The 13101-nt window shown below is 39.2% G+C and overlaps 1 protein-coding gene across 1 annotated transcript in view; it reads right to left on the bottom strand.

Annotated features, from left to right (window-relative positions):
* The window catches only part of CFAP43 (cilia and flagella associated protein 43), a 74993-nt gene that overhangs the window by 30167 nt on the left and 31725 nt on the right, over positions 1–13101 (bottom strand). Inside the window, exons 14-19 of the mRNA XM_015559284.1 lie at positions 12097–12269; positions 11112–11261; positions 8648–8778; positions 5394–5535; positions 2903–3007; positions 2080–2157 (exon numbers count right to left, since the gene is read on the bottom strand). Coding sequence (XP_015414770.1) covers positions 2080–2157; positions 2903–3007; positions 5394–5535; positions 8648–8778; positions 11112–11261; positions 12097–12269 — 779 coding nt within the window. The remainder of the gene's footprint in view (positions 1–2079; positions 2158–2902; positions 3008–5393; positions 5536–8647; positions 8779–11111; positions 11262–12096; positions 12270–13101) is intronic.

The following is a 13101-nucleotide window of genomic DNA, read 5'->3' as shown; positions in this document are numbered from 1 at the left end:
AAGATCCTAAATAAAATATTAGCAAACGGAATCTGGTGTATTACTTAAAATGACCAAAGTCTATCTGAGGAATACAAGGCATTTGATCAATTTCATAATAAAATTCACAATAAAAACTCTTAGGTAATAAGGGACAGAAGCTACAGCAAGCATCACACTTAAAAGCTAGTAGCATTCCTGTTAAGTTTAGAAAGAAGACATGCATGTTTCTGGTCGTGACCACTATTATATTAGAAGCCCTTGCCATATGACAAGAAAAAGAAATGAAGTATAAAGATTGATAAGGAAGAGACATGTGATTTTCAGAAGATCTGATAGTATACCTACACAATCCAAAAAAATCAACTGATAAAATAGTAGAACTAAAAAGAGAATTTAACCCTAACTGGTTTGGCTCAGTAGATAGAGCGCTGGCCTGCCGACTGAACTGACCCAGGTTCAATTCTGATCAAGGGCACATGCCTAGGTTGCGAGCTCAATCCCCATGGGGGCGTGTGGGAGGCAGCCAATCAATGATTCTCTCTCACCATTGATGTTTCTATTTCTCCCTCTCTCTCCCTTCCTGTCTGAAATCAATAAAAATATTACTTTAAAGAAGAGAGAATTCAGCAAGGTTATCAGATGTAAAATCATAGCATTCATATATAGCAGTAATAACCAATTAGAAAATGTAATAGAAAAATATTCCATTCACAAAAGCAAAACATTATGAGATACTTAAAATATAACCTTAATAAGAAAATTATAGTCACTTTTAGACTATAAAACCTCACTAAAGAATATTTTAAAGAAATTAAATAGATATATGCTTATATATTACATTTATATAATGCATATTACATATAAGATTTATATTATAAATGTATATATTATATATATATATAATTTTTACATAACAAATTCCTCCGCAAATCATACTATGAGCAATATTTTATTCTTGATCAAAATCAAATCAGAGTTTTTCATGGAACTTGACAAGCTGACTTTAAAATTCAAATGAAAAAGTGTGCAAGGAAGGGAACTCCAAGGACATGTCCTCTACATACAGAGCAAATAAGTTGCAAAAAAAAAAGTGTGCATAAAGAGGTCAAGATTTTTTTTGTAAAAGAAGAGCAAAGGGAGAATTACTTTCAAGATATAAAAATATTTCATAAAGTTATAACAATCAGAATAGTTTGGAATTAGCTCAGGAAAAGATCAATACTCAATTTCAGAATGGAGGGTTCAGAAACAATCTCATATACCTGGGACTCCAGGGATTAATAGAGGAGGAGTTGCAAATCAGTGGAGAAAGGATCGTCTGCTCAATAAAAAGCACTGATGAAATGGGCTATTTACTTGAAAAATATAAAGTTAGCTCCACACCTTATACCATTTATGAAAATAAATTACAGGTGAAATGAAGGGTATTAGAAAAAAATATGTGAAACTTTGGAAGCCCTCTTAAAATCAGACACCAAAAACAAAAGCTATAAATAAAATGATCAATACACTTGGGTCATAATTTTTAAATTCTGCATTTAAAAAGGCACATTATAAAAGTTGAGAAGACAAAATACTTGTAGTATATTAGGCTGAACCATATAAAACAGCAATTTCATGTGGTTCAATCAAATAATAAGGGCCACCTCTAGATTTTCCCCATGCACACCTCATGCTCTTTTCCTCTACCTGGGATGAGATCAAGCAGAAAAGCCTGAAGAATTGAAAACAGTCTCCAGAGTATAGGAGTCATAGTGAAAAAAAGTAGGGCAGGCACTGCTTTAAAACCTTATTTTTAATTATGTAACTCATTACTTACTTTGTAAAATTGTAAACACACAACTTTCATTAAAATAATTATTAGAAAATAAGATAAAGTATTTGGAAAAGACATAGAGAAGAAAACCACTGTTTATATATAGTACAGTATGGTAAAATTTCTACCCTGTTGAAGAATTTCAGAAAACTGAGCTTACTGCATACAGGCAGAAAAGAAAATGGATATAGCTTCTCATGCTGTATTGAACAAAATAAACTTCAAAAAGTGATTTTAGACGGAGGGTCAAATATATTAGCATATGAAATCACAACACTTACAATTTTAGCAAGTTCTTTGATTCCTCTTTTTATCTCTTTCCTTTTGTTGGAAAACAGTTTAACCTCTTTTTCAATGGCCTGAAATGAAATAAGTTTATCACTTAAACAGGCAAGAAAAATGATAGAGAGGCAAATGATATATGTATATATATATACAGATATAGACACAGGTACATAGACAGATACATAATAGATAGCACTTCTCTAGAAACAAAATTTTTAAAGACTAATAATATAAAAGTGTACCCGAAGTAACACTACGGCAATACCTTGCTTAAGTCAACTTCTATTATGTTGGCTGAGGCAACATAGTAGTTTCCAGTCAATTATAAGGCCAATGGAAAGAAAATAATTAAGTAGTAAAAAATTAGAGAATAGTCGACAAAGGAAAATCAGTGAGACTAGATAAGCAGGCTAAATCCAGACATGAGCTACTACTACCTTTGTCACCATCCTGCACATCTGAAGCCAGGCTGTCCCTTTTCCTGTTCTTGGCCCACTCTTTTCTTTCATCACCTGTGCAGATCCCCTAAACTTCCCTCCGGCATGAGGTATCACACTTCATTCTTTGCTTTGGGTTACCTGGACAGCTTTGTTAGGTTTCATATCAGCTTAAGTATAATTCTTAAAGCTCACATATTATCTAAAATATCGGGCTGTTTGGGGGGGGTGTTTGTTTGCTTTCAGGAAGGTTACACTTGTATGATGGTATGCTCTGCCAAGTAGTATCTCATTCTACTTTCCAGCAGGTTATCATAGGAAACTAATCTATTTGGCATACCTACAAAGCATTATTTCAAACTCTCCCATATTTTATACATACTTCTTGGCTTTTTCGTTCTAACCAGGAAACTTCCTTCTTATTAACAAATAGGATGAATTCCTCTTGTGACGACGAGTGAATGCTTGTCTTTACTTCCTCATGTTCCTTAGAAAAAGACAGACATTTCTTAAATTTAAAATTCATCAAGTTCTCTTCCTCCCACCCTACTTCATATACTTATTTTGAATTCCTTTGCACTTGTTGCATTTAAAAAAAATAATGCCAAAATTGTTGCCTACCCAACATGCAATGTTTTATTAATTTAATTCCACCTGTCTGTCCTCACATCAGCTACACTTTGCACTGAGAAAGAAGAAAGGATCACATGTTCACCAAAACACTCTCTGCTTCTTCGTGTTACCGTAGGCCAAATGCTCCTGCTAGTCAAGGCCTGCTCCACAATTTGGATTTAGGATCTTAATCTTGTCCTCCTTCTCGAGGCCTTTATACTTAAAAAAAAAAAAAAAAATCCCATTGCCCTTCTGCATCATTCATTTCTTCTACAGAATCTTTCCCAAATGTGTGCTGGTATCTCCTGTCCTAGGAAGGCCACTCTCCATTGACCATCACATCCCCACTTCAGGTACCACCCCCTTTCTAGTCTCTTTTTGCAGCAAAATGTCTTGAAAGAGTTTGGGATGTCCACTCTCCTAACCCTCCTGTAATCTCACTGTCTGCCCCTTCTCATTCTCCTTTGCCTCCCTAAATTCTTTTCCTGGATGTCTAGAAGATGCTCTGTCCTGATCCCTTCTGTTTCTTACCATTCGCTCTTCCATGATGACTTTACCGTTTTTTTTGGCTTTAAATTCCATCCACATGCCCTTGACTCTCAAATCAACATCTCCAGTCCTGGCCTATTTTCAGAACTCAAGGCTTATCTATCCAATGGCCTACTTTGTATCTCTGCGTGGCTTCTGAAGATTGGCATTAGTAACTGATTTCAGATTCCCTTCTTTCTCCCCAAAGACGTTCCCCGCCCCACAGTCGTCCCCATGTTCACAAATAATATCACCACCTGCATAGTTTTTCAAGTAAAAACTACTTCTCTCCACAATACTCCTCCACATCCATCCTTGTTATTTGGATCTCTGGCATAGCCTCCTAACTAATCTACTAATTCCACTCTTGTCCCCTACAGGAAACATTCTCCACACAGTGGAAGTAATTATTTCAAAAATGTAAATAAGATCTTGTAAATCCTCTCCTCCGAACACTTTAATAGGTTCTTATTAAATGTCAAATTAAATCTAAACTCTATCTGGTTTACAAAGCCCTTTGTTACCAGGCCTTTTCCCAGGTAGGACCTCATTTCCTACCTTTCTCTCTCATGTTCCCTTTAACTGCATAGGCCTATTTTAGGTCCTCAGGCATATCCAACTCTTCTTCCCCTTTGCACTGAGGACTTCTGCCCCATCCATGTTGCATGTGGGCACCCTCTTTTTAATTCAGGTCTCAACTTAAATGTCTTCGTGGAGAGGCTATTCCAGCCAAACACAATCACACCAAGCCATTTTTGTTCACCAAATAGATCTTGTTACTATCTACTTTTCTTATTTATGTGCTTATTTACCCTCTCTGCTCACTCCCAACCCTCAATTAGAATGTAAGCTTCATGAAAGCAGAAACATTTTTATGTTGTTCATGCCTATACTCCCCACAGCCCAGCATATTGTGCTCAATAAATATTTGTTAAATGATTGATTGAATGAATGAATGAATGAATGTTGTTCTCAGGCCAGATACTTCCTAAATACCGTATGTGACATAAAAGTATAGGAGCGAGATCACTTTGAATAAGCACCAGAATTGGTAGTAAGAATTTTTTTTTCCAGGCAAGTTTGATCTTATACTATGGTTTGAATAAGTTCTGAGGTATAATGTTTGCCATTGCTTTGAGAAAGGCTAAATATTTTCTCTTCGGTCACATTTAGCTCACGCTCTTTTTGAGAATCATGGTGTACCTGGATAAAAAGGAAAATTACTAAATCTCTGCTTAAAGAAAACTATAACTGCAAACTGATGGCTGATTTAAAAAGAAAGGAGGTGTGGTTGAAAAGGGATTCGATGGAAAGTAACCTCACAGAGTGCTCTGATCATAAATCCCTAACTGGGCAGATCATGATGGGCAGTTTCCAAAGTCCCCAGGCATATAACTTCTTCAGTAAAAGGTTTATCTTTGCCTTAAGCAAGCCTTGTCCATTGTTTTTGTTATGTCCCAACAGAGGACATAGTCTTGTCTTGTTAACGATCCTATAATCCAATCCCTGCCTTGCTTTTTTTGCTGTCATATAATCTTCCTTAGCTCCCTCCCTAATTTGTGATGCATAAAAGAAACTGTGAAGCTGTCTGTCTGTGGAGCATTTGAGATCTTGCTTCCTGGAAATTGCCAATTTGGCTCAAATAAATGCCTACAAAAATTCTTTACAGGTTTGGCCATTTCTTATGTTGACAGAAAGAGAGAGAGAAAAAAAAAACTATATTGTAACTCAACTGTTTGTTCAGGTTCCACATCCATGGACTCCCTTAGTTTCATACTTAAATAAACATTCTCATCATCAATGGTGCTGCTCAGAGAAGCTAAAACATGCTGGCAATGTTGAAGAATGTCACAGGCTATGCTTCCTCCAAACCGCCTATATTAATAAAAAAGAGAACACACAAGCTATAAAATCACAAATATCACATTTAGCAGTATATTTCCAGGCACACAACCATTTCCACACAAAGAAATATGTGGGCAATTCTCTGAAGTGCCCTGTTAGGACTTTACTTCTTAGAGCTCATTCATAGGCTCCAGGACATGACAAGCCCCTGGACTTATTTGGGTGACCTCTTCACATGCTGCCTGCGTAGCCTTGCCCTACATGTACTCGGTACTTGCCTTGGTCATGACACAGAAGAGCCACTCCTCTGGTTGAACCCTGGGAATGTACGAGGTGCTGCACTGCTGCACATACATCAGCACATTCAGTCCTCAGAGTCCCCATCCCCACTGAGGGAAACCTTACTTCCACTCAGTCCACCAGCACATTTTGGAAACATCAGCATCACCTGGACGATTTATTAAAACAAATTTCTGGGCCCCACCCACAAAGATTCTGATGCTGAAAGTTTGGGTGGGGCCCAAGAATATCTATATGTAACAGACTAAGCGACTGTTATGACCAGAACGACCTGAATGACTGGTCAACCGGTCGCTATGACGCACATTGAACACAAGGGGGCAAACGCTCAATGCAGGAACTGCCGCCTGCTGGTCAGTGCACTCCCACAGTGGGAGTGCTGCTCAGCCAGAAGCAGGGCTCATGGCTGGTGAGCGCAGCTGCAGGGGCGGGAGCCTCTCCTGCCTCCACAGCAGCACCACCGAGCGGCAGGGTTTGGACCCAAACTGGCAGTCCAACATCCCCTGAGGGGTCCCAGATTGTGAGAGGGCACAGGCCAGGCTGAGGGACCCCACCCGTGCATGAATCTGTGCACCGGGCCTCTAGTGCATTTATAACAAGCTCACAGGTGCTACAGGCCCCACCTTGAATAGCATCGTTATATAAGGGCTGTCATCTGTTTGAGGTTACAAGCTAGTAAGTCCTGGACTAAGATTTCAAAGTCAACTTTGCTTTGAGTCGAAAGTAATTAACTATGATAGGTGGAAATGTCTTTACTTCCATAAATAGGGCTTAAAGAAAACTATATTGTTTGCTGTTACCTGAGATGCTATTTGTTCACTGACTATAAAGGATATGTTAGGACATATATAAAATACAAATTAATTAAGAGTCTAAGAATAAAATGAGCATGATGCTGCAGTATTCAAATCAGTCTTTGAACTAAGTGGCTCACAAAATTATTATGATATAAAATCTCCACAATATCTAACATTTTCAAATGTGAAAGGCCATGTTTTATTATTGCTTTGACCACATGAGGCACTGACTAGTGATGTCCACTGGCAGATCAAACAAGGCAACATTTAAAGTCCAGGCTATCACCTTCATGCTCTCTGGCCCTGGTCATCATCTGCACGCTTCAGTAGTATTTGTTTATTTAGAATTCTAGGACATCAAAGAAATGGTGGCATGAGAGATCCCCTTGGCCTCTCCCCCTGAAATTACAAGGTAACCAACTATAATTCAACAAAGAATCCCCTGCTTAATATAGAGGCAGGCCTGAGATACCTGTGCATGGAAACATCTAAAGGTGGGCAACTGGGACTAAATAGGGAGATGAGGAGGGAGGAAAGTGCAGACAGCCTGCAGAAGTAGCCATGGCTTAGCTTGGGGAGGGGAGGAAGCCAGTGGTAGCAGGTGCTTCCTTTGGCCTGGAAGAACACAACGCTGTGGGGGGCAGCCCAGCAGGGTGAGGAGTGCGAGAGTCAGCAGATGCTTGATAGAGCCCGGGTTTCTGCCATGGAGCTCTCCACTGTGGGGCCAGTGATGGTGTTTCAGACAAACAAATGGAACCACAGAGTCCTACCCCCTGGGCTCCCAAAACTTGCCTCCAATTGCCCTCGAGTCCAGTTGAGGAGCATATTATCTGTAAACCAAGAACTATTGAAGTAGGACTCCTATTTCCCTCTGTGAGTGAACCCCAGTTTGGGTACTTGGAGCAGGACCCCACCGAGGTCAGGGGTCACCATTACAGCGAGGGCAAAACAAACCCTACCTGCAAGCAGCATGCCTATACTATCCTACGGATGCTGTGGAAGTCCACTAGATCACAGAGCTAAAAAAATCTTGCGAATCAGCGCCATCTACTGGAAAATAGTAGAGGAAGCTGTTATGGGTCATTAAAATAGATATAAATGACTAGACAAAGAACAGCAAATGGCATGAATAACCATGGTAACAAGGATGACCAGAAAGAAAATGAAAAATCCCCAGAAAGCAAGATGAAACACATGGAAATACATGATATAAATAACAGAGATTTCAAGATTGCAGTTCTAGAATTTTAATTTTAGTCTAATCAAAGTCTACTAGTAAATAAATTATATTGTTTAAGCAAAGTATAATTTGGAAAGTTAGTCTCTTTGTGTGTACACTTACATACATATCCATGGAAGTATTTTTAGGGATAAACAGGAGTTTTTAAAGTATGTATTCTTCAAAATTGTCCTCAATTCTTGTACTCTTCCAACAGGTGTCATAAAAGAGAGGACTGATAATCTCATACATATTAACCATGTTTTTCCTCATCTTATCTTTTGATGCTTTGACATTTTGGGTCATGTTGACCCTGAAGGGACTACCCTCCCAGGGCTAGCCAATTCCTGGAGATAGACAACAACTCACACAGCAGCCCACCTTTCAAATCCAAAACAACAAATCCAGAACCCCACACCCCAACCATCACCTCCACTGGGATTCCATACACAGGGCCACTGTTTCCTGATCCTAATAATCTCAGGGCCAAGTATCAGACAACTAGGAGTCCCTATGCCCCAGAATCCACTGAAATTATCCAAACTAGTCAATCCTAAATCTGTCTGCTCCTTCCCATGGAAACCATAATAAAGGCTCTTGCCCATGGTTTTCCTGCTTCCTCTGCCTCCTTACCTACCTTGGTGGTACCCCATGTGGGCCCCCAAAAGCATGGCATTCCCCCCCCCCCACCTTGGGATCTGTGAGTATAACAATCTTTTCAATGGCATTTGTCTCCTGTTATGTTGGCTTTGCTGTACCTAAATAAAAACAAAGTCTTTATTTTAAAACATGCCATGTGAGGTTGCTTACTGTTTACTGTACGTACCTCCATCTTAGGCAAACAAGGGTGCCATCATCTCTCCCATTCACCAGAATGGTTTGTCCATCCAATGAAATTCTCACTGACTGAATTCCATGCCCCTGGTGAGAATGACTCCGACACCGAACAAGTGTTTCCTTAATAGTTTTAGGAACAAAGTGCAAAAATTACCAACAATTCTATCGCATGGTTTTTCTAAGGGGGTTACGTGTACTTTGCTTGTTGATAAATCTTTTTCTATTTGTTAACAGCGTTTCAGTTGGTATGGAAGTAGCCTCCGGGTGATACAGAGCACTGCAAATCCCTAGTCCAAAAACGTTCACCAATACTGAGTCATTCTCCCATTTGTGGTAGTATGGAAGGAGAGGGATTATCATCATCAATGTATAATAGGAAAATCAGACACAGAGAAGCAAATGACTTGCTGAAAGCTATGAAGTTAAGGGAGGGGTCTTGAGCAAGCAGAGGGGCAAATTTATATGACTTCAATAATTAGGCAGGTTCTATTTATGTGCAAAGAGGCTGAGTGCGATAAGAGAGGGTGATGGGCACAGTGAGAAAAAAAAAGGTTAACATGCTCGCCCAGCTGGTGTGGTTTAGTGGTTGAGCATCAACCCAGGAACCAAGAAGTCACCAGTTTGATTCCCAGTCAGGGCACATGCGCCGGTTGCAGGCTCGATCCCCAGTCGGAGGTATGCAGGAGGCAGCCGATCAATGAGTCTTTCTTATCATCATGATGTTTCTATCTCTAACTCTCCCTGCCTCTCTGAAATCAATAAAAATATTTTTTTTGAAAAAAGGATAACATGCCCCACATGGAGGATGTTAGTCATACCAGTTTAATTAGAATCCAAACACATCACTAATTGGTACACAGGATAACAGTTTAAGCCCCTGGGCTAAAAACTGGGATTTCTGCCCAAACCGGTTTGGCTCAAGGGTCCCAGGGTCGATTCCAGTCAAGGGCATGTACCTTGGTTGCAGGCACATCCCCAGTAGGGAGTGTGCAGGAGGCAGCTGAATCGATGTTTCTCTCTCATCCATGTTTCTAACTCTCTATCCCTCTCCCTTCCTCTCTGTAAAAAATCAATACAATATATTAAAAAGTAAAAAAATAAAAACAAATAAAAACTGGGATTTTTGTGTCATACTGGTTTTCTCAAAACTTAATACCTTAATTTTTTTTTAAAACTTTTTGAATAGGTAATACATTTAAATGGCTCAAAATTTAAAAGACTATAAAATTGCATGCAGTGAACTTTTCATGTCAGCATTCCCCAACCACCTCCCAAAGGCAATACCTTCAACAATTCAGATATTTTTATGCAAATAAATGTTTATAGACTTTTTAAAACATAAATTATAGTATAATACCTATATTATGCACCTTGCTTTTCTTCCCTAACAGTGTTCTTGGGGTTCTTTCCATATTGTTGCATAAAGATTGTCTCATTCTGTATTACAGTTGTGTAATATTCCACAATTTACTTATGTATTGTTTATGTACCATCATTTACTCATCCAGCCCTCTGTTGATGGACATTAGATTGTTTCACAAACAATGCTGCCACGGATAATAACCTCATATAGTAGGTACTTTACATAAAATAACCCCCAAATCTTTGACATCTTGCCATATCAAGCCACTATCACTTGTCTTGTACATTATAAATCATTTGAGTAAGACACAGTGTAACAGAGTTTGCAAATTGTTCACTCAAAAGTAATCTCTAAGGGATTTAAGGTTTTTCCTGTATAATAATAATAACACTTTTGCCCAACTGTGTTCCAAATACGCTTTCTTGCACATGTGAGCAAGAATAACGGGATGGGCACAACCAGGGCCCAGTTGATCTGGACAAGCAGGCATGTGTCATGTGGGTCTCTGAGAAGCTTCAGATGTGTGGGGTGAACCCTGGATAGGAATCACTGACTGCATTACATTATACCGATGACCAGTACAACTCAGTTCCAGCATCACATAAGAGTCAGGTGGGGGCAGCAGCAAGCAGCCCAGAGGCCCTTCAGGACAGGCAGATAGCAACAATAATCCCAAGGTTTGCACAGCAATTCACTGTGGCCAAAACAGTTTTGCCTACATCCTCCCACTGGCTCTTGCCAGAATCCTACTGGTGAGAGCAAGCAAGGCTTCCCTAATGTTACAGAGGAGCATCTGAAGCTCAGTGAGTTTCCAACACACAACCACGTGGTGGAGGAGCCGGGCTGGCAGTCCTGCCCTCGGCTTTTTCTTTGCAGTTCTTAGTCCCTGGTTGATGTTTCCTCCCTCAGAAACTTAAACCTCAGCTCATAAAACACCTCATGTTCAAGTCAGGGTCCCTTAAGTGGTAATAAGTTATGCCTATAACTTAAAAGACTATAAAAAGAAAGAATTCCAATTCCTTTCCCAAGGGTTTTTGCTCCTTATATGAGATCAAGATAAACATCCCATAATTTTTTTAAAAAAGATTACCAAAGTGCTAACGTCTCGGATATACAGAGTTCCACATTTAGCTCTTGTTATGAGCCACGATCCATGCCCAGACAGAGAGAGCACTCCAGGTCCATATTGTTTGCTCTGCACTTTTTGGTATGGCTTGAGAATGAAAATGCCACTATGTTCCTGCCAATCAAAGAAAATGATTGCATTACAGGAAAGACCAGGGGAGCACATCTTAGGGTTTGCAGTTGTGCATACACAGTCAGATTCAAATGTGCAAACTCAGTCACTGGAAATAAACTGATACAAAGTAGGCATCTGTATTTGTATCACATTTTTGATCTTTGTTTGCAAATAAAAGTTCATTTTGACCAACTAAGAAAAGTCTTTATATGTTAGTTACCAATAAAGATCCCACACTATACTGACAATATTTCTCACAAATCATTTTCATATAACCCCATGCTCAAGTCAAAATAAATTGCTCAATAAACCCCCTATGTGTTTCACATACTCCCATCTCCAAGCCTCTGCACACACTGTGACTTTTGTCTGGAATGCCCTGCCCCTCTTGTCCCCACCAATCCTACTCCCTCCCAACCTCAGCAATCCCATTCCCTCAACCCCCCAAAAGATGGTCCACAATATTTCCCCATGTCTCTATTTTGTACAATTTTGCTTAGAATTTAAGTACAAATTTCCACTAAAAATCATCAATTCTGTAGCCCCGGACACCTGTGGGGTATATTTTCTAATATTTGATTATTTTTTCAAGGCACTAAACTAACATTATGTCATCTGTATATTTATCTGACAAGTATGATATATGTAACACAAGTGTGAGGTTGCTGCAACATATTTTGATGGATTAACAAGTCGTGTTCAAGGAAATGATGTACTATAATAAAGCCATTTGTTAACTGGACTATAATGTTAAAGCATGGACCAAGTCTAAGTAATACCATGTGTCAATCTTGATTGCTAACATAAATGATGGCAAGCTTAAGTTTTGGCCTACTTTTTCAGGAAGACAATAGCAGCAGATGTACGGCACGTCTTTACAGAAACCGTATATTATGCGACTTTGGAAGTCCAACACTGCAGAGGACAGAGAGTGCTCTATCTCATACAGGAACTTATGAATGAGTTCATCTCTCATCCTCCCTCTTTCATCAGCAAAGTTTGCAAAAACTGTAAGATTTAAGGAAGAAGAGAGATTAAATTGTACCATATACTGATTTTATTTTTTGTTATAAAAGAAACTATGAAAAATGAAATAAAAAGTTTAAATGCTCAATTAATAATACAGAGGCTAGTAGGTGATAAAAATGATTTAAAAACAACTTGGCTCCATTAGAAATACTTGAGTATTAAGTAATTAATAATGAATATAATATCTTTTATAAGGCCTTAGTTTCATCAATTCAACAGAGCTGTATCATTCAAAGAAACTCATGATGCCTAACTGGTTTGGCTCAGTGGATAGAGCATCGGCCTGCGGACTCAAGGGTCCCAGGTTCGATTCCAGTCAAGGGCATGTACCTTGGTTGCGGGCACATACCCAGTGGGGAGTGTGCAGGAGGCAGCTGATCGATGTTTCTCTCTCGTCGATGTTTCTATTTCTCTATCCCTCTCCCTTCCTCTCTGTAAAGAATCAATAAAATATATTTTTTTAAAAAAAGAAACTCATGATAATCTTTAATTAAAACATGGCTGCCGAAACCGGTTTGGCTCAATGGATAGAGCATCGGCCTGCGGACTCAAGGGTCCCAGGTTCGATTCCAGTCAAGGGCATGTACCTTGGTTGCGCGCACATACCCAGTGGGGAGTGTGCCGGAGGCAGCTGATCGATGTTTCTCTCTCGTCGATGTTTCTATTTCTCTATCCCTTTCCCTTCCTCTCTGTAAAAAATCAATAAAATATATTAAAAAAATAAATAAAACATGGCCAATTAAAATATAAACACACTTAGAGGTTTTTAGCTCTCTTATGTTCTACAGTTATCTATTTGCAAAATAGCTAC

Source organism: Myotis davidii, unplaced genomic scaffold (genome assembly GCF_000327345.1).
Source record: "Myotis davidii unplaced genomic scaffold, ASM32734v1 scaffold332, whole genome shotgun sequence".
NCBI classification, from domain to species: domain Eukaryota; kingdom Metazoa; phylum Chordata; class Mammalia; order Chiroptera; family Vespertilionidae; genus Myotis; species Myotis davidii.
Note: the sequence above shows the minus strand (reverse complement) of the source record. Positions and strands in the feature narration are given on the sequence as shown.